The following is a 22,464-nucleotide window of genomic DNA, read 5'->3' as shown; positions in this document are numbered from 1 at the left end:
CTCAGAGATGCCATCTTCCATGGTAAGAATGGAGACTTCAGAAGTACTACCTCTAAGGTCAAAGATCAACACCTTTCTCTCAGCACCAACTTTTCTGTCCAATCCATAAGCAGTAGCAGCAGCAGTTGACTCAATGATGATTTGGAGCATATGAGAAGCAGCGATGGTTCCAGCATCTTCAGGGGCCAACAATGTGAATCAGTGAAATAGGCTGGTACTGTGACTATGGCATTTGTCCCAAGGTAAGCTTCAGCAATCTCTTTCATCTTGATCAAGACCATAGAACATACTTCTTCTGTATAGAAACTTTTGGTCTCCCATTTGTGCTTCCCTGGGACCTAAGTCTAGCTCCATCATTCATCACCATAAAAGACCAGTCCTTTGTTTCTGACTGTACAACTGCATCATCAAATCTGCTACCAAATCAAATATTTGGCATCAAAGACTGTATTGTTGGGATTCATTGCAACTTGATTCTTTGCAGTGTCACGGAATAAATGTCTGTGTTGGTGAAGGTGACATAACTGGGGGTGGTCCTGTTTCCTTGGTCATTAGCAATGATGTCCACTTTCCCATGTTGGAAGACTCCCACAGAGGTGCCAAGATCAATGCCAACTGCGGGTCCCTTTGACATGGTTGCTGTGAAGTCCAGGTTCATAGCTGACCACTGTAGAGAAAGAAGGGCTACTGCTGTGCTGAGTAGACGGTTCCAACATTCTTAAGAGATACATTGAGAGTGTTCCTTTATTGCTTCCTCTAACCACCATGTGAACAGTTGCCCTTTGTAACTTCTTCATAAAATAGTCTTTTTGGCTAGCATAAGTTTTGCATTCAACATGAACAGCCCATTGCAGTTGGAGAGTTTGAATGCTTGGCAGTTCAGTTCCAAGTAAGGACCTCAGTCTCTGGAATCATGTGCTCTCCTGCGAGATGATCTTCAGAATCTTCCTAAGAAATTTCAAATGGAAACCATTCAGTTACCTGGCATGATGCTGGTATAGTGTTCAGGTTTCAGAGACATACCACAGTCTAATGCCACTTCTCTCCCATAATTTCCTTTGTAGCCTCCCAAACACTGAGGTAGCTCTGCCGATGCCTTTATCAACTTCATTATCAGGGCTATGCTGCTGTATAAGGTGCAGTAAGAGGAAGACAGAGAAAAAGACTATCAAATTTAGCAGTGAATATACCATTGATAATGTGGGAGCCAGAAGTGTCAGTGGAGTCTTAGACCCAAAGCCAGATAAAAGGGTATGAGGAGTGAATATAAATAATTCTACTGTTTAGAGAGTGAAAAGGAGGAAAGATATTGGATAATAATAACATGAAGGGATGCCATGACTAAATGAGGTATCAGAGAAATTTTAAAGACTCAGAAATTAAACGTTGATTGTATATTCTGGTGTTCTGTCACTTTCATACATCATTTTCCTTTTGATGCACTTTTTGAGTCTAGTATAAAAGTAGTCTTGTCATATTTTAAAAAGGAGTACTTAAATTCAATAAACTGTTATTTTAATGCCAAATTTATAATGTATATTGAAAGTTAAAAGATTAAGCTTTAAGAAGTTAGAGTATTCTCAAAAAAGCTATCTTCTCAATTAATGTAGATCAAATGTTACAAAATTTTTTGACTATACTTATAGTAAATAGGAGTTCATTAAAAAAAAGTGAACAGATCCAAATTGTGAGCATTTTCTGTGGAAAAATACTTTAACATGGTGGATAGAGATCTAGCCTCAAAGCCACAATGGCATGGTTTCAAGTGTCATCTCTGATACATCCTGGCTAGGTGACTTTGGGCAAATTGCTTAATCTCTATGTGCTCTAGGAAACTCAGAGTATAAGTTGCAGAGAAGGTGCCAGCCTCATTAATCTAGGGGAGTTTCCTCACCTGAGAGTTCTCTATCAATAAATCACAGGTTGAAAATCATAGGTTCTGAGTCTATTTCCCAACCGCAAGTAATTTGAAAACTTAGAAGTACATATTATATTTAAAAGCTTATCCCCAAAGAAATGCCCTTCCTGAAGTATCTTTCTAAGAAATTCTTTGGGACTACACATGGAGATAAATCTTGATGAGGGAGTAAGAGCTGGTAATCTTAGAAAGAGAGGATAGACTGAAAAAAAGAAAGAAATCGTTATTGGGATTGTTTTTGCACATATTATATAAGAAATAAAATACATGATGCATAAATTAACAAAATCACGTCAAAAAGCTTGGCAGTAATTTGATTGACATCCCATGATAAATTAAACTAATATGCCAGGTGAACAAAACTGATGTGGTATTTAACTCTGCTATTTGCTTTTCAGATGAATCTGACATTAGTTCTTGGAAAACGGAGAGTTCTAGACATTCTAAGGATTTGACTTTTAAAGCAAAGCATCCTTGCCAGTCACTGTCAGTGACCAACAACCAATCAGGATCCAGAGAATTGAGCGTCATTCCTTTCCAAGAAGAGGAAGCAGCCTCTGGAAGTGGCCCTGAAAATGCCTTCAGTGTTTTCACTCCAGGAACCAAACCAGGTCCTCAGAAACAACATGAACCACAGCGCCCTCTCAAAATCGAAGGTAAAAAGGCTAATGTAGAAACTGGTACAGTTAACATTTTGAATTTTCCATGGGTCTATTGTTTGCTCACATTGTTAAATTCCAATCTTAATTGCAAGAAGTAAAGAAAATAAGTGATAAAGTCATGAAATGAGAAAATTTATTTCTGGATTCTCCTCTCCTGCAGGCTAGAATCTCGCAGGTGTCTTTTGAACAGGTATTTTTATTTTCTCCTTTAATCAGTGTAACATATTCAAGAAGCACTGAAAGTCAGTAGCTTAGACCTTTGTGATAAATTAGTGTTCTCTGGGATAACTGTGATTTGCTACTTCACTTTTTTAGTATTTAACAAGTTAAACCAGTAGGCTTATGTACATTTGTATTCACATAAAAAAAACCTATCTATGAATGATTTTTTTCATTTTTGATTATTTCTAGCTATCTTCCCCAAAGCATACATGTAATTGATTTACCTTTTCCCAGATATGAAATGACCTAGTTTGTTGATTATAAGACTGATAAATACTTGCACACAGAATGGCTGGTGGCATAGATTCACTTTTGATCTGGTGAAACAGGAAGACAGCCCACAGAGGTTAATATGCTTACATTATTCTAGTCTAATATTTTGAAAGGAAGTTGCCAGCAACAAGAGCACCGTTTCCTTCAACATTCCCTAATCACCCTTCTTGTAGAGACTGGGGAGAAAGGTGGGCAAATACCCTTACATGTCGACATATGAGTCAACACACACACACACACACACACAGAGCATTCTCGTTTGTACATTCAACCCTAAGGATTCCCCATTCACTGACAAGTGTCCACCTTCTTTATGGGGCATCAAACAAAGAATGGGTATTGCCAGTAATAGCCTCCAATTTTACATTACATGATCCCTTGATTTCACTGCACAGCCCCAGTGGATACTTACAATTTTAGCACAAATGTTTTTATTATTTATTGTATAATGTGGTATAAGTGTGGTTGGCATGTTTTGAACCTTAATCATGAGAACTCATATCTACTGCCTGGGAAGAAAAGATTGTTATCACTATGGATGCTGGGATTCTAAACTCTAAGAAAAGATTCACAAAAATTCACCTAACAAACATTGATGCTTTCCCATGATTGTTTCCATGAAATTGGTTAGAATGGAATATAGTTATCATATCAGGGAATATCTTTTTAATTCTATCATTAGAAACTCCATAAATGAAGCTCATTGTGTTATATTCAGGTTTGAATGGTTATGTTGATTTTCTTTCAGTAGATTTGGTTGACATGTGGCAAAAGCAGTTATCTCCTCCTAACCTTTTGAAGTTCTTCTAATCTTTTCATTTCTGTGAATTTCTCTCCATGCAGTCATACTCTGTCCACCTCTGAGATAACTGAAAGTTTTGCAGTGGATTTCCCATCACCTGCTGGAGTATTATCTGCATACCTTGCTGTCATGTTTCTTGGCTTAATCAGAGTAATTTATAATTTGGTGATAGAGCTCTCATTTACTTTGACTTCCCTTTGTAATATGGCATCAAGAAAGAGGACTTCTTTCCTACTTCTTTTGAGACAGTCCTTGTCAGTGGTTTCACATATTAAGAGTTAGGTATTGTTCTCTCTGTTTTTTGAGATAATGAGTTTGATTTTGTCTTCTTTTAAAAGAATTTTGTCCTCTGCCTGAGTCATGATTCTTTGTCTCTGAATTTAGTTCAGAGTTTCATCCATCCTGTAGTGAGTTAAATTTAGAAATCCAGTTCTCTTGTTATCACTTTTGTATTCTGGTGGTCAGTTTCAGGAAGTCCAGTGAGCTCAATTTCATTTTAATGAGTTTGTTGCACAGATGTTTTCCCTATAATACAAGTCCATGTCACACAATTCTTTTTGGTCTTAGAGCCTATCCTTGCAATTCCATTGGGATGAATTAATACCCATGATCAGGGCAGGTTAATACCTTCTGTGAAACTAAGGGTCTCAGAGAACTGACTAGAGCACTTAAAGGGTAAGTGGTTTGTTAAAAGTCACACAGGCAATATCAAAATCACAGGTGGGACTGAAGCTCAGGCCTTCCTCATTCCTTACCACACACCTGTGAAACTTCATTTGTCTCTCTGATTCCCTCTCTCTGCAACTATCGGTTATTGATTCACTGATTTATCTATTAGATAAAAAGCAAACTGAAGAAAGTGTGTAATAAACTTCATCTTTAAAAAGGGAACTTACATATCTGCTTACTAAAGGCTGTTAATGTTCAGGCACTTGTAACTTTTGACAAGAGATTCCAGAACCTGATGACAATAAATCGTGACTAAAGAGTAGGCAACAGGAAGTCAGAAACATAGTAGTATTGACTTCAGTGGAGCCTGGAAGAGAAAGCAACCAAAGATCCCTTTGCTTCCATAAATGTGAGGGAGGTTTTATTCCTTACTTTCATGCAGATACATGTTTGCCCTCCTGCAGTTCATTTATTCAGGCATCAGCGAGGCTTTTTGTTCTCTGAATTCTTGGCACCTTTTGGCTTATTTTCTTGCATCGAGTTACATAGTCTAAGGATGTTAAAATGATGTGGCCATAGGATATTGTAGAAAGTTAAAGAAGGAAATCCCAATAGTTCAGCAGAGTAACTCAACTGCCTGCAAATGTTTGAGAAATAAAGGAGTGCTGCCTATCTTGGCAGTCAGACTCTAACTAGCTTTAATTCATCCTGCTCATGTTCACTCTCATTTTCAAGCCAAACTGTTCTATCACTTAATCTACATATTGTCGTGCCCTGTGTTCCCTCCATGTGTCCCTTCAGGTCATTTGTTGAACTCTCTCTTTGTGAGGTTTATAGTCCAGGGAACTTTCCTGCATTTTAGTAGCCTTCCTGACAATTTTTTGCCATTATATTGATTTGTTAATTGCTTTTAAAGGTATACTTGTTATAAAGATTATGAACTAATGTTACAGAACAACTGCTCCTGAATACATGAAAATGCAGTCCTTCCCAAGGTTTACTTAACTTAGACGCAAGGGTCATTGTTGTTTCAGAACTTTTCAAAGAGGGAAACATAGAAAAAGTATTCAATAGAAACCAAAAGAATTATATGTTCAATTACCCCAAGGACCCATGAATTCATTGGTCTAGACACTAGTGTAAATGCTGTGAAAACTGAGACAGATTAAGCCCTAATTCCCCTCCCCCTCTTTTCTGAGTTATATACAGTATTCTTTATTCATTTCTGAGGGGGAAAATCATGTCCCTATTGTTGGGCTTTGAATGATATCTACACAGGATATACCCATAGGGACAAGCATAGCTGAACTCTCGCAGCACAAGCTATCCCTCTTCTGGAAATTAAAGACGTGTTTCAGTTGTCAGTAGCAATTGGAGTGTTTTCTTCCTCAATCTGAAAATGCTGCCAGCATGAGTGTCCTTTGTTCTGAAAGAGGAGCAAACTGACTTCACTATGCTAGAGTCCAGATTCAATGTGTCTGACTGTGGTTGATCACAGCAATAGTAGCTTTTAACCCTCTACCAAAAGTCAGGCACAAATAGTATGTGTGGACTTTTGGGGTGGACACTCTAAATTTGGGCATCCTGTGTTTCCTTGGAGCTGTCTTAATTCTGCTTTATTATAGAGCATAACACCTTCTGTGATGTGTGCACGCAATGATGATCAGTCCTGTGCCAGTGTTTCCCCTGTCACACAGTCAGTTCCAAAATTCTTTTATTTATGGTCCCAATTTCAAATAGTTCTTAGTCTCCAGGACAAGAATTGCATTTCCATTTGTTTACAGTACTGATAAAGTGCAATGTTGTTCACTTCTTTCCTTCTGCACACGTTCAAGTATTCACAATGCCCAGATTGACATAGTAGCTTAAATGTTGTTTTTCAACAGCTACTGCCTTGGCTACAAATTTTGAGTCCTTCAATTTTTGGAAGGCTGTGGGAATGCTCTTTCTTCTGTTGTTTAGTCCACCTCTTCAGTGGTGTGTCCAGGAAAAGCCCCTCCAGATGTGGCTGCTCCATCCCCTGGGAATCCAACAGGCCTGCCTCCTGGCATGCCCCCTGCACTCTGGTGCAGCTTAGTAACAATGGGGTTGCAGAGCTTCTTCTGCTGATGCTCAGATTCTTCCATCTCAGCAGTCTGGTTCTTATCAGACAGTTGATTATTTCATTTCCTTTGTCAAGGATCTTCTGTTTGTCTTTATCATCAATTTTGCCTTGCAGTTTTTCATCCTCCATGGTAGCCTTCATGTTGAAAGCATAAGATTGAAGAGAATTCTTGGAAGACAACTTGTCTCTCTTCTTCTCTTCCTCAGGCTTGTATTTCTCAGCCTCCTGGACCACACACTTAATGTCTTTGTTGCTCAGACGTTCTTTATCGTTGGGGATGGTGATCTTGTTCTCCTTGTCTGTGTCTTATACACAGCAGAAACATTGAGAATGCCATTTGCATCAGTGTCAAATATTACTTCAATCTGAGGAACATCTCTGGGTGCTGGGGGGATTTCTGTGAGTTCAAATTTGATAAGCAGTTTGTTATCCTTTGTCATTGCTCTCTCACCTTCATAAACATGAATAAGCACATCAGGCTGGTTGTCCAAATATTTGGTAAAAGTCTGTGTCTATCTGGTGGGGATGGTGGTATTATGTTTGATCAGGACAGTCATAGCTCCACCAGCAGTTTCAATTTCAAAGGAAAGAGAAGTGACATCCAACAGCAACAAGTCCTGGAGACTTGTCTGCAGACAAAATGTGAGCCTAGACAACTGCACCATAAGCAACAGCCTCATCAGGATTGATACTCTTGTTGAGCTCCTTGCCATTGAAGAAGTCTTGCAGAAACTTCTGGATTTTGGGGATTCAAGTGGAACCACCCATCCGGATGATGTCATGAAACTGTGATTTATCTAGCTTGGCATCTCTTAAGGCCAGTGTGCCATGGAAAAGGTCAGAATTCAGTTCTTTGAAAGAGGCTCAGGTGATTGATGTATAGAACTTGATACCTTCATAGAGGGAGTCAATTTTAATACTGGCCTGGGGAGTAGAAGAGAGGATGTGTTATGCATGTTCACAAGCAGTGTGAAGATGATGAACAGCTTTCTTGTTCTCACTGATATCCTTCTTGAGCTTTTGCTTGAATTTGGCAATGAAATGGTTGACTATTCACTTGTCAAAGTTCTTCCCACCCAAGTGGATGTCCTTAGCCATGGACTGGACCTCAAAGATGCCATCTTCCATGGTAAGAATGGAGACATCAAAAATATGACCTCTAAGGTCAAAGATCAACACGTTTCTCTCAGCACCACCCTTTTTGTCCAAGCCATAAGCCGAAGCAGCAGCAGTTGGCTCAATTGTGATTTGCAGCACATGAAGAGCAGCAATGGTTCCAGCATCTTTAGGGGCCTGACATTGTGAATCAGTGAAATAGGCTGGTACTGTGATTATGGCATTTGTGACAGGCTTCCCAAGGTAAGCTTCAGCAATCTCTTTCATTTTAGTCAAGACCATAGAAGATACTTTTTTGGGATAGAAACTTTTGATCTCCCCTTTCTACTCCACTTGGACTTTAGGTCAGCCTGCATTATTCATCACTGTAAAAGTCCAGTGCTTCATGTCTGTCTGTACAACTGCATCGTCAAATCTGTAATCAATCAGACGTTTGGCATCAAAAACTGTGTTGGTGGGTTTCATTGCAACTTGATTCTTTGCGGTGTGACTGATTAAATGTTCTGTGTTGGTGAAGGTGACATAGCTGGGGGTGGTCCTGTTTCCTTGGTCATTAGCAATGATGTCCACTTTTCCACATTGGAAGACTCCCATAGAGGAGTAAGTGGTGCCAAGATCAATGCTAATTGCGGGTCCCTTCAACATGGTTGCTGTGTAGTCAAGCTGTGGAGAAAGAAAGGCTGCTGCTGTGCTGAATAGAAAATTCCAACATTCTTAAGAGAGACCTTAAGAGTGTTCCTTTATTGCTTCTTCTAACCACCATGTGAACCGTTGCCCTTTGTGACTTCTTCAGAAAATAGTTTCTATGGCTAGCACAAGTTTTGCATTCAATATGAGCAGACCATAGGAGTTGAAGAGTTTGAATGCTTGGCAGTTCAGTTCCCAGTAAGGATCTCAGTCTTTGGAGGCATATGCTGTCCTGTGAGATGATCTTCAGAATCTTCCTAAGAAAATTCAAATGGAAACCATTCAGTTACCTGGCATGGTGTTCAGGTTTCAGAGGCATACCACAGTCTAATACCTCTTCTGTCCCATAATTTCTTTGTAACCTCCCAAGCACTGAGCTAGCTCTGCCAATACCTGTATCAGCCTCATTATCAGGGCTATACTGCTGTGTAAGTTGCAGCAAGGGGAAGACAGGGAAAAAAGCTATCATATTTAGCAGTGAAGATACCATTGATAATGTGGAAGTCAGCAGTTTCAATAGAGTCTTAGACCCAAAGGTAGATAAAAGGGTATGAGGAGTGAATATAAATAACTCTAGTATTTAACACAAATAACTCTAGTACTTAGAGAGTGAAAAAGAGGAAAGATTTTGGATAATAATAACTTGAAGGGGTGCCATGACTAAATGAAGTATCAGAGAAACTTTATAGACTCAGAAATTAAATATTGATTGTATATTCTGCTGTTTCTATCACTTTCATATATAATTGTCCTTTCCATGCACTTTTTGAGTCTAGTATAAAAGTAGTCTTGTCATATATTAAAAGGGAACACTTAAACTCAATAAACTGTTATTTTCATGCAAAATTTATAATGTATATTTAAAGTTAAAAGATTCATCTTTAAGAAGTTAGAATATTCTCAAAAAAAGCTATCTTCTCTTTTAATTAATGTAGTTCAAATATTACAAAATTTTTGTATCTATGCTTAGAGCAATCAGAAGTTTGTTTAAAAAAAGTGAACAAATCCAAATTGTGGGCATTTTCTGTGGAAAAATATTTTAACATGGTGGATAGAGATCTGGTCTCAAAGCCACAAAGACATGGCTTCAAGTGTCATCTCTGACACATCCTGCCTGGGTGACCCTGGGCAAATTGCTTAACCTCTATGTGCTCTAGGAAACTCTCTCAGAGAATAAGTTGTTGAGAAGGTGCCTACCTCCATTAATTGAAGGGAGTTTCCTCACCTGAGAGTTCTCTGTCAATAAATCACAGGTTAAAAACCGTAAATAATTTGAAAAGTTAGATGTACATATGATATTCAAAAGCTTATCCCAAAAGAAAAGCCTTTCCTGAAGCATCTTATTAAAAATTCTTTGTGGCTACACATGGAGATAAGTCTTGATGACAGGGTAAGAGCAGGTAATCCTAGAAAGAGAGGATAGGCTGAAAAAAAGAAAGAAATCATTAATTGGGATTGTTTTTGAACACATTATATAAGAGATAAAATACATGATGCATAAATTAACAAAATCAAGTCAAAAAGCTTGGCAGTAATTTAGTGACATCCCATGATAAATTAAACTAATATGTCAGGTGGACAAAACTGATGTGGTCTTTAACCGCACTATTTCCTTTTCAGATGCATCTGGCATTAGTTCTTGGAAAACGGAGAGTTCCAGACACTCTAAGGATTTGACTTTTAATGTCAACCATCCTCGTCAGTCACTGCCAGAGACCAACAACAAATCAGGATCCACAGAGCTGAGAGTCACTCCTTTCCAAGAAGATGAAACAACAGGAGATGGAAGTGGTCCAGAGGATGCGTTCAGGGTTGTGATTCCAAGAGCCAAACCAGGCCCTCAGGAAGAGTGTGAACCACAGCTCCCTCTCAAAATAGAAGGTAAAAAAGGCTAATGTGGAAGCCTGTACAGTTAATATTTTGAATTTTCCATAGGTCAGTTGTTTACTCAAATTGTTATATTCCAATCTTTATTAGAAGAGGTAAGCAAAATAAATGATGTAATCATGCAATGACAAAATTTGTTTTTGGTTTCTCCTCTCATACAGCGTAGAACATATCAGGTGTCTTTTGAACAAGTAATTTTATTTTCGCCTTTAATCAGTGTAACACATTCCATAAGCACTGGAAGGCAATAACTTAGACCTTTCTGATAAATTAGTGTTTTCAGGGATAACTGTGATTTGCTACTTCACTTTTTTAGTATTTAACAAGGTAAACCAGTAGGCTTATATAGATTTGTAGTTACAAACACACACACACACACACACACACACACACACACAAAATCCATATATGAATGGTTTTTTTCTCTCATTTTGGATTATTCGTAGTTATCTTCCCCCAAACTGAAATGTAATAGAATTACCTTTTCCCAGATATAAAATGACCTAGTTTGTTTATTATAACACTGGTAAATACTAGCACACAAGATGGCTGCTAGCATAGATTCATTCTTTATCTGGTGAGATAGGAAGACAGCCCAGAGGGGATAATACTCTTACTTTGTACTAGTGTGATGTTTTCAAAGGGAATTGCCAGCACCAAGAGCACTACTTCCTCCAATATTCCCTAATCACCCATCTTGTAGAGGCTGGGAGAAAGGGGGGGAAGTACATTCAACATGCAGTCAACACAGTCACAGTTTTGTGCTCCCCTGTCAAAATCAGAGGTGAGATTCAAGTCTCAGTGGGCCCGGGTGAGGCAAACACACATTCTTCACACACACACACACACACACATACACACACACACACACACAGAGATCATTCTAGTTTGTGCATTCAACCCAAAGGATTCCCCACTCACTGACCAGTGCCCACCTTCTTTATGGGGCATCAAACAAGGAAGGGGTATTGCCAGCAATAGCCTCCAATTTTACATTACATGATCCCTGGATTTCACTGCATAGTGGCAGTGGATACTTACAATTTTAGCACAAATGTTCATATTGTTTATTGCATAATGTGGTGTAAGTGTGGTGGACATGTTTTTAACCTTAATCATGAGAAATCATATCTCCTGTCTAGGAACAAGAGATTGTTATCACTATTGATGCTGGGAAACTAAAGTCTAAGAAATGAGTCACAAAAATCCACCTTACACATATTGATGTTTTCCAATTACTGTTTCTGTGAAATTGGTTAGAATGGAATACAGTTATCATACCAGGCAATCTGTTTTTTATTCAATCATTAGAAGCTCCATAAATGAAACTCGTTGTGTCATATTCAGGTTTAAATGTTTATGTTGATTTTGTTTCAATAGATTTATTTGAAATGTGGCAAAAGCAGTTATCTCTTCCTAATCTTTAGAATTTGTGTTAAGCTTTTTATTTTTGTGAATTTCTCTCCATGCAATCATACTCTGTCTACCTCTGAGGTAAATGGAAGTTTTACAGTGAGTTTCACCTCACCTGCTGGAGTGTTATCTGCATATCTTGCTATCATATTTCTTGGTTTAATCAGAGTAGCTTATAGAGTTACTTAATGATGGAGCTCTCATTTACTTTGATTTCCCTTTGCAATATGGCATCAAGAAAGAGAACTTTTTTCCTACTTGTTTTGAGATAGTCCTTGCCAGTGGTTTTACATGTTAAGATTTACGTGTTGTTCTCTCTGTCTTTTGAGATAATCAGATTGATTTTGTCTTTTTTTAAAAGAATTGTGTCCTCTCACTGCCTGAGTCATGATTTTTTGTCTCTGAATTTAGTTTGGAGATTCATCTGTCCTGTAATGAGTTAAATTTCAAAATCCAATTCTCTTGTTACTCACTTTTCTATTCTGGTGGTCAGTTTCAGGAATCCCAGTGAAGTCAATTTCATTTTAATGAGTTTGTTACACTGATGTCTTCCCTATTGTCATACACCTTCCACACAATTCTTTTTAGTGTTAGAGACTAGCCTTGTAATTCCAATGGATTGAATTAACTCCTTTGACCAGGGCAGGTTAGTACCCTCTGTGAAACTAATGGTCCTGGGAGGACTGTCTAGAGCAGTGAAAGGGTAAGTGGTTTGTTAATAGTCACACAGGCAATATCACAATCACAGGTGGGACTGAAGCTCAGGCCTTCCTCCTTTCAGGGTCAGCTCTCTACCCGCCTGGAAAAATTCCTTTGTCTCTCTGATCCCCTGTCTCTGAAAGTGTTGGTTATTGATTCCCTGTGTCTATCAGGTAAAATGCAAACTGAAGAAAATATGTAATAAACTTCATCGTTAAAAAAACACACACACATATCTGCTTACTAAAGGCTGTCAATGTTCAGACACTTGTAACTTTTGACAAGAGATTCCATAACCTGATGACAACAAATCGTGACTAAAGAGTAGGCAACAGGAAGTCAGAGACATAGATAGTACTATAAGGCTTCAGTGGAACCTGGAAGAGAAAGCAGCCAAAGATCCCTTTGCTTCCATAAATTTGAGGGAGGGTATGAGGCCTCAGTCCATATTGGGAGGTTTTTTCCTTACTTTCATCCAGGTACTTGTTTGTCCTCCCTAAATTAATTTATTCAGGAATTGACGATGCTTTTTTTCTCTTCATTCTTGGCACTTTTGGCTTACTTTCCTGAATGTTGGCATTGAATTACATAGTCTAAGGATGATAAAACAAGGGGGCCATAGGATAAAATACAAACTTAAAACAAAGAAGCTCCCAGTTGTTCAGCAAGGTAAATGTTTGAGGTATAAAGGAGTGCTGCCTGTTAAGGACCTCGGCAGTCAGATTCTAACCAGCCTCAATTCATCCTGCTTGTCTTCACTCTCATTTTCAAGCCAAATTGTTCTATCACTTAGTCTGCATGTTATCCTGCCCTGTTTTACCTCTATGTGTCCTTTCAGGCTATTTGTTGACCTCTCTCTTCCTTCAGAAACTTTATGAGGTGTGAACTCCAGGGAACTTTCCTGCATTTTACTAGTCTTCCTGACAATTGTTTCCCATTATATTGATTTGTTGGTTGGTTTTAAAGGTATACTTCTTATAAAGATTATGAACTAATGTTCCAGAACACCTCCTACTGCATACATGAAAATGCAGTCCTTCCCTAGGTTTCTTAAACTTAGGCCCAAGAGTCATTGTTGTTTCAGAAATTTTCAATGACAGAAACATTCAACAGAAACCAAAAGAATTATATGTTCACTTACCCCAAAGATACATGAGTTCATTGGTCTAGACACTAGTGTAGATACTGTGGAGGCTGAGACAGATTGAGCCCTTATTCCCCTCCTCCTGTCTTCTGAGTTATGTGGAGTCTTCTTCATTTCTGAGAAGGAAAATCATCTCCCTATTGTCAGGCTTTGAATGACATCCACACAGGATATACTCATTGGGACAAGCATTGCTGACCTCTTGCAGCACAAGCTATCCCTCTCTCCTGGAAATTAAAGATGTGTCTCAGTTGTCAGTAGCAATTGGAGTGTTTTCTTCCTCAATCTGAAAATGCTGCCAGCATGAGTGTCCTTTGTTCTCAAAGAGGAGCAAATTGACATCACTATGTTAGTCAAGATTCAATGTTTCAGACTGTGACTGATTACACCAATAATAGCTTTAGTGTTCTACCACACATCAGGCAGAAATAGTCCCTGTGAACATTTTGGGTGGATATTCCATATTTGGACATCCCACATTTCCTTTGAGCTGTCCCAGTTCTGCTTTGTTCATAGGGCACAGTAACTTCTCTGATGAGGGCACGCAATGATTACGGGTCCTGTGCCAGTGTCTCCCAAAATTCTTAAGAGAGATCTTAGAGTGTTCTTTTATTGGTTCTTCTAACCACCATGTAAACACTTGCCCTTTGTGAGTTCTTCATAAAATAGTCTTTTTGCCTAGCATAAGTTTTGCACTCAATATGACCAGCCCATTGGAGATGGAGAGTTTGAATTCTTGGCAGTTCAGCTCTGAGTAAGGACCTTAGTGTCTGGAAACTTATTCTATCCTGCTAGATGATCTTCAGAATCTTCCTAAGAAAATTCAAATGGAAGCGATTCAGTTACCTGGCATGGGGCTGGCATACTTTTCAGGTTTCAGAGGCATGCTAATACCTCTTCTCTCCCACAATTTCCTTTGTAGCCTCCCAAGCACTGAGCTAGCTCTGGCAATGCCTGTGTCAACCTCCTTATGAAGGCTATGCTGCTGTTTAAGGTGCAGCAAGAGGAAGACGGAGAAAAAGGCTATCAGTTTTAGCAGTGAATATACCATTGATAATATGGGAGTCAGCAGTTTCAGTAGAGTCTTAGACCCAAAGCCAGATAAAAGGGTTTGAGGAGTGAATATAAATAACGCTAGTATTTAGAGAGTGAAAAGGAGGAAAGATATTGAATAATAATAACTTGAAGGGATTCCATGACAAAATGAAGTATCAGAGAAACTTTAAAGGCTCAGAAATTAAATGTTGATTGTATATTCTGGTGTTTCTATCACTTTCATACATCATTGTCCTTCAGTTGCAGTTTTTGAGTCTAGTATAAAAATAGTCTTTCCATATTTTAAAAGGGAATACTTAAACTCTATAAACCGTTATTTTCATGCTAAATTTATAATGCATATTGAAAGTTAAAAGATTAATCTTTAAGATGTTAGATTATTCTTAAAACTATTTTCTCAGTTAATTAACGTAGTTCAAAGGTTGCAAAATTTTTTGACTATACTTATAGCAAATGGAAGTTCATTAAAAAAAATAAAGTAAGTGAAAGAATCCTGATTGTGAGCATTTTCTGTGGAAAAATATTTTAACATGGTGGATAGAGATCTGGCCTCAAAGCCACAAAGCCATGGTTTCAAGTGTCATCTCTGACACATCCTGGCTAGGTGACCCTGGGCAAATTGCTTAACCTCCATGTGCTCTAGGAAACTCTCTCAGAGTATATGTTGCAGAGAAGATGCCAGACTCCATTCACTGAGGGGAGTTTCCTCACCTGAGAGTTCTCTATCAATAAATCACAGGTTAAAAATCGTGTTCAGAGTCTATTTCCTAACCCTAAGTAATTTGAAAAGTCAGATGTACATGTTATATTTAAGAGGTTATCCCAAAAGAAAAGCCTTTTCTGAAGTATCTTACTAAGAAATTCTTTGGGGCTACACATGGAGATAAATCTTGGTGAGAGAATAAGAGCGTAATCCTAGAAAGAGAGGACAGGCTGAAAAAAAAGAAAGAAATCATTATTGGAATTGTTTTTGGACACATTACATAAGAGATAAAATACATGATGCATAAATTAACAAAATCAAGTCGAAAAGCTTGGCAGTAATTTAGTGACATCCCATGATAAATTAAACTAATATGTCAGGTGGACGAAACTGATGTGGTCTTTAACCCTACTATTTGCTTTTCAGATGCATCTGACATTAGTTCTTGGGAAACGGAAAGTTCCAGACATTCTAAGGATTTGACTTCTAATGTGACTCATCCTTTCCAGCCACTGCCAGTGACCAAAAACCAGTCAGTATCCACAGACTTTAGAGTCATTCCTTTCCAAGAAGCTGAAGGAGCTGGTGCTGGAAGTGGCCCTGAGCATATGTTCAGTATTGGTATTCCAGGAGCAAAATCAGTCCGTCGGAAGCAGTTTAAACCACAGCTCCCTCTCAAAATTGAAGGTAAAGATGGTAATTAAGAAGCCTGTACAGTTAACACTGTGAATTTTACATGGGTCAAGTGTTTGCTCACATTGTTACATTACAATCTTTATTGGTAGAGGTAAGTAAAATAAATGATAAAGTCATGTGATGACATGCTGCCTATAATTTTACAGGTGACTGTTTAGCAGGTATTTTGTTGTTCTCTTTTGAGTAATGTAACATACTCCACAAGCATGGAAAGGGGGTACCTTAGACCTACATGAAAAATTAGTGTTCTCCTGTCTAATTAGCTGTGATTTGCTACTTCATTATTTTTAGTGGTAAATTCCCAAATCCATTAGGTTTTATATAGATATATATTCACATATAAAATCCACCTATGAATGAGGTTTTTTCTCTCTTCTTGAATTAGTTATACCTCTCTTTCACAAAGCTAAATATAATCGATTTTCCTTTTCCCAAATATTAAATGATCTAGTTAATTGCTGCTTCCCAGTAATTGATTCCAGGAAATTCGTTAAGATAGAATAAGGTTACTGTGCCAGGGAATATCTTTGAAATACTATTATTAGATGCTCTATAAATTAAAAGAAATTTTCTCATATTCAGCTTTAAATGTTTATGTTGGTTTTATTTTAATAGACTCGTTTGAACTGTGACATATGCAGTTATTTCTTTCTACTCTTTAAAAGTTCTGTGAATCTTTTTAGCTCTGGAAATTGCTCCCCATGTCTAGCTCTGAGGCACCTGAGAGTTGTACAGTGACTTTCAAATTAACTGCTGGAGTATTATCTGCGTATCTTGTTTCCTTGGTTTTAGCTTGCTCAGAAAATGTTATTGAGTGTCTTTATGATACAGATCTCATTTACTTTTACTACCCTATGCAACATGGCATCAAGGAAGAAGGCTTTTTTTCCCATTATTTTGAGACAGTCCTGACCAGTGGTTTCACATATTAAGATTTAGGTTTTGTTCTCTCTGTCTTTTGAAATAATCAAATGGATTTTGTTGTTTTTATTTGTTTATTTTGTCTACTCACTGTGTATGTCATGATTCTTTGTCTCTGAACTTAGATCAGAAATTCCTTGGTCCTGTAATGAGTTAAATTTAGAAATCTAGTTGTCCTGGGGATCACTTTTCTGTTCCTGTATGAAGGTAATCTTCTAGACTTAAAGGAGGCATATGGACATATGGGAGTCTGGTCTAGTGTCTTTATACCACCAAGCTATCCTTCCAGAATGTCTGACTTGTTATCTAAAGAAATCAGATCCACTGTCTCTGACCCTGTAGGTAGACTCAAGCCATGAATATTTCTTAGTCACAAGAGGGAAAGAAGGGGTTGTTGCTAGTGGTTTGTTCCAGTCAGTCACATTGTCCTCCTCTCCAGGATGCTGTGTGCTCATTGTTTTCCCACCCTGCTTTTTGTTTTGTACCTGTTCCTGTTTTTTGTTGTCCTATACTTCCCCAAATTTCATGTAGGCTAGTAATCCTATCTCATGGTCTTTGGTTATTGAGAAAGACAAGTGACCCAATTAATTAGTAAACTCCTGACTTAACTAGTAGATTGATCGTGCGTGACCATTGTCTCTTAGTTTACCTTTAGTTTTGAAATGTAAAGGTTTCATCTAGATTAAATATATAAATCTATCTTTACAACTTCCTGTGATTGGGTATGAAATGAGCATCTCACTGGAAATGTAAAATGTAGCAGTAGATTGAGATTATAAAATAATTTGATGAATGCATAATTAATAGAAATTTCTTACATTTATTCCTTATTTTAAAAGAGATTATAATAGATAAATTATAGCTGTCATAACTGCCATTCCTGTTAATGGTGGAATTTTATTTATATAAGAAAAATAATTATAATAATATAAAATTTTACTTAAATATTAATATCAATTTAATATGATAATTGGAATTTAAAGGATCATCAGAGGAATGCCCAGAAAGTTTTGATAAAAGTGACCTGGAACAGGTATGTAAAAATGACATTCAAATTTCTGATATTTTAGTTTACTAAAAGTACCTTTCATGCTAGTTTTATTGGAAGTTTTTCAGAACTTAGTTTACTTTTAAATGCATTTAAATTAGTTTCAAAAATAAAGCATTTTTCAGTGAATAGATAGGACTCCTTTTTTTGCATGATAAAGTATAGGAATCTTTCATATGAAAATGGATACTTTTAGAAATAATCTCCCAGTGAAATGTGAACATGGTGAATGCTAGAAACCTAATGATATTGCCGGATTTTCCTTCATTTCTCCCTCTCTGTAAAATGAAGCCTATTTATAGTCAGTAAGAAATATTGTGGCTATTTGCGATAATTTTCATAAGGTTCCTAAATCATTTAGCTTCTAATTAGATAGGCGGCATAGTAGGTGGAGTCAAGAAGACCTGAGTTTGAATCCATCCTTGGACTCCTAGCTAACTGTATGATGCTGGACAAGCCACATAACATTTGTAAAATAATGATGAGTAATGCTCGTCTCACAGAATGGTTGTTAGGAGGCCATGAGATAATGTATATAAAGTGTTGTGAAAACCTTAAAGTGCTCATCAAATGTTAGCTATTGTTATTATTTTAAAATTTTTATTATTTTACCCTGCTGTTTAATGTTTTACAGGACAAAGTACAGATGAATGCAAATGATCGTGATGACCACATTCGGGCATCTGACATAGCTACAGAAGATGATGATTTACCTCCCTTAAACTGTAAGAATGTTTTGTTATTGATTGGACAACTTAGTGCTGACTGTGAAAGGAAGAATATTTTGAAATTTCCAGACAGAATAACAGTGTTAAACAGAACAAGAAGATAGCACTAAAATCCTATCCCATTGACTTATAGTAAAGTAGAAGTGATCCTAATCTCTGGCAGAGCTTGGCCAAAGTGAAAGGGATTATGTTGACTGCGGGGTAGTAAATTTCTCAGCCACCTTCTATTTGTTTCAATTCAAAAAGAGTTAGTAAGTACCTACTGTGTGGTAGATATACCAAGTTTAGATAAGTTTCCTCATTGAGTGTGCAGTCTAATAGGGGACATAGCCTACACAGATAACTCGAATATTAAAATATACATAAATGTTGGAGGAACACAGTCATATTGCTATATGAGGTTCAGTGTGGGAAAGAACCTTACCTATCAAGAATCAATAACCTATGTGTGAAGGTACCGTTTGAGTTGAGTTTTAAAGGATGGGTATAAATTCAGTAGGTACAGACCATGGAAGATGAAATGAACATTTCAAGCATGGAAAATCTGAGTAAAAAGGCAGAAAAATGACAGTGAAAAAATCCAATTTTGCTGGACAATATACAGCAATAAGAATTAAACAGGGAAAGGTAGATGATTACAAATTTGGAGAGGGCCTAGATTTTGTCTATAGACAAGTCCCTTGAACTTGGAGCTTCAGTTTCTTAATCTATTAAATATCATACTTCACAGGATTGTTGTAGGGGGATGTATTTTGTAAGCCTCTATGTGCTATATTACATAATGTGTGCTATTAATATTGCATGCTAGGATAGAGTATATGAATTTTATTTGCTTGATTGGTAATAGGAGAACCATTGAAGAGATTGACATGACTAGATGTATAAAGGTATCAGGCAGTGAGCTCTTTAGTGGAAAGAATAGTCAAAATATTAAAATCTTTCACAAAATGGATCAAAATGTCAACAATCTTGCAAATGTTCTGCCTAGTTTTTATAATTCTTCTGTCAGCATGGCATATAGGACAGTGTACTGGACACAATGCCATGAATAGCTAGGTTCAGATTCTGTCTTATACACCTACTAATTCTGTGAATCTTAGCAAGTCCTTTAACTTCTCTGTGCCTCAGTTTCTTCCTTTGCTTTGATTCTTTGAGCTTATCAATTCCCTTACTGTCAGCTTCACTTTGTGCTACAATCAATGTGTCTGCCTGTAGTAGCTGTGTTCTCTCTTGTTGCTTCAACACTGCTAAACACTGAAATATATGAAGACTTGAAAGTTACCAAGGGAAATCCACTAACCAAGTCTGCTCAATCTGTAATTGGATATAACGCATATGTCTAACTCCGGATTAGGTCTAAATTTCGTGACATATCTCTCTGAAGAACAAAGGGACAGCAGCTATTTTCCATAATGCTCAGAAGATTTTTTCACTTTGTTCTGGTGTTTCAGCTATATTTTATTTAACGTTACCAGAAGTTTGACCAATGAATACGTGAGGATAGATGTTATTGTATGAATGTTACATACTTGTGAATATTATAAGTCTCTAGAGAAGAAGCAGTGTTTATATACAACTGTTTAAAGTAATACATATTTATTGTACTTATAAAATAATTAAGTATATTTGCAATATGTGGATATTAAGCATATAATTCATTTTTCTTAATCTTATTTATCCCACTCAGAGTACATATGTGAATATTTACTTTTCACATATACTTTTCCCATATTATGAAGAATTATGAACTTTCAAATGTTTTTTATGAAGTAATGTGTAACTTAGAGATTCTTTTTAATTGTCCATAGTACCTACACGGAAATAGATTATTTTCACATTCAGTGTAAATCTGATGACAAAGTAATATTTTGCTATATTCATAGGATTTCTGTACATGGATATTATTTTGTAATGGCCAGAGTATTTGAATTCTAAGTATACTGCAACTGTCCTACAGATTTTAAAATACTCATGTTTTTACTGACGTGTTTTTCTCTGTACAGATCCTATTAGACGTTTGAAAATTGAGGATGCAGGCTTTAGATATGATAAATCAGTCAAACGTAAAAAAAGACATTGTATACTACTCACCAGAAAAGTTAAGAGTTTAGAAAACAAGGTTAATGAACTGCAGGAAGAATTATTACAAACAAGAGAAATGAAATCTCAGTTAGAGCATCAAAAAGCAGAATGGAAAAGAGAACTCTGTAGCATCAGGTATGCAACTCAAGATTTTCATAGAGCCTTGGAAGCTTTTCCCTTAACGGAGAAGAAATGTGACAGTGGATCTGAGGTTAGGAAAGAAAAAATGCCACCTCTTTAAAATAATACTGTGAATGAGCCCTACTTATTCATTTTTACTCCATGGACATCCATGAGTTACATTTTTAGTGAATTATCAAAACTATTGCAATTTTTTTTTCCAAATGAGGTAAAAAATCAAAACTGAATAATCAGTAGTAATGGGAAAAGGGAATGAATTTTATCTACATCCCCATCTACACTTTTTCCCAGAGTCATTCAAGTGCATCAAAACTCAGAGCTTTTGAAAAAGTCATTTCTTCTAGCTATAACCAATTTATGGAATTTCTCTTCATTGAATCAAAAAAGCAAAAACAGCAAAACAACTGTATGATGCATTTTTGATAGAAGTTTTATACCCTGGAAGAGCCTGGATAGAGAAAGGGATTCCCGTCTCATTTCTAACATAACCTGACTGTGAGCCTGTGCAAGCTATGTTAATTCTCAGTGCCACAGGTAACTCTCTAAACTCAAAATTGTAGAGCATTCAATCTGCAGCAATGAAGGGAGTTTCTTGACAGTGAGTTCCCTACATGGATCCAGTTCCCCCTAAATGAATATTCTTTTCCTTTAGTCATCCAGATGAGTGTATTTAAGTGGCACTATATTCCTTATTTCTACTGATCTGTCATTTAAAAATGGCCAATTTAATCTAGGTTTATACTGAACCAAGAGGAAATGAAGCAAGTGACTACAGAAATGCTATTTGAAAAAAATAGAGAACAGTTCAGAAGAGAAGAAGAACAGTTTAGCAAAGCAGTGGTGCTAACCCAGCGACTTGAGTGCACTCTCAGATCTCTGGAAGTTGAACTGAGAACAGGAAGAAATAATTTGGAACAGGTAGATTGGAATCTAAAGTCACTATTTCCATCTTTTCTTGTTAAGAATACTTATGGCTTCCCTGGAAGTGGGGAGATGCATACTGTAGTCTTTTGAATCCTGAAAATGGCTACGATTTTTATGCCTAGTGTAACTAAGTTGGATTCAATCATTTGCAAATATATACTCATAAATATGTAACAAAAAATGAAAAATTTCCCATATTTTAGCATTTGAATGTAAAAATTACAATCTAAATAGCAGTGGAAAAAGTCAAGTGGAGCTCGTACTTCTTAAAGTACGTCTCACAGTAGAGAATCAGCATGGTGTAGTGAATAGAGCTGGCCTCAAATCCAGGAAGACCTGAGTTCAAATGTTGCCATGGCCATTTCCTGACTGGGTGACCCTGGGCAGTCCATCTCATCTGACCCCAGGCCAGAGGTTTCAAATTCCCCAAAGCTTCCCACAAAACTCACTACTGGGGGATCTATTTAACACCACTGCTCTATCCTCAGCTTCTATAAGAATATAAGTTCCAGAGCACATTGGTAGATGGAGATTCCTTACCTGAAAATTCTCTAGGCCAATGAAATTGT

The 22,464-nt window shown here is 37.1% G+C and overlaps 1 protein-coding gene across 3 annotated transcripts in view; it reads left to right on the top strand.

Annotated features, from left to right (window-relative positions):
* Positions 1 to 22,464, top strand: part of LOC140533782 (ankyrin repeat domain-containing protein 26-like) — a 91,618-nt gene that overhangs the window by 39,172 nt on the left and 29,982 nt on the right. For all 3 annotated transcript variants that reach the window (XM_072653965.1, XM_072653964.1, XM_072653967.1), the window contains 7 exons: positions 2,317 to 2,574; positions 10,074 to 10,334; positions 15,782 to 16,042; positions 17,956 to 18,005; positions 18,655 to 18,745; positions 20,752 to 20,965; positions 21,706 to 21,889. In XM_072653965.1, the coding sequence (XP_072510066.1) occupies positions 2,317 to 2,574; positions 10,074 to 10,334; positions 15,782 to 16,042; positions 17,956 to 18,005; positions 18,655 to 18,745; positions 20,752 to 20,965; positions 21,706 to 21,889 (1,319 nt within the window). The remainder of the gene's footprint in view (positions 1 to 2,316; positions 2,575 to 10,073; positions 10,335 to 15,781; positions 16,043 to 17,955; positions 18,006 to 18,654; positions 18,746 to 20,751; positions 20,966 to 21,705; positions 21,890 to 22,464) is intronic.

The sequence above is a fragment of the Notamacropus eugenii genome, chromosome 3 (genome assembly GCF_028372415.1).
Source record: "Notamacropus eugenii isolate mMacEug1 chromosome 3, mMacEug1.pri_v2, whole genome shotgun sequence".
NCBI lineage: Eukaryota > Metazoa > Chordata > Mammalia > Diprotodontia > Macropodidae > Notamacropus > Notamacropus eugenii.
Note: the sequence above shows the minus strand (reverse complement) of the source record. Positions and strands in the feature narration are given on the sequence as shown.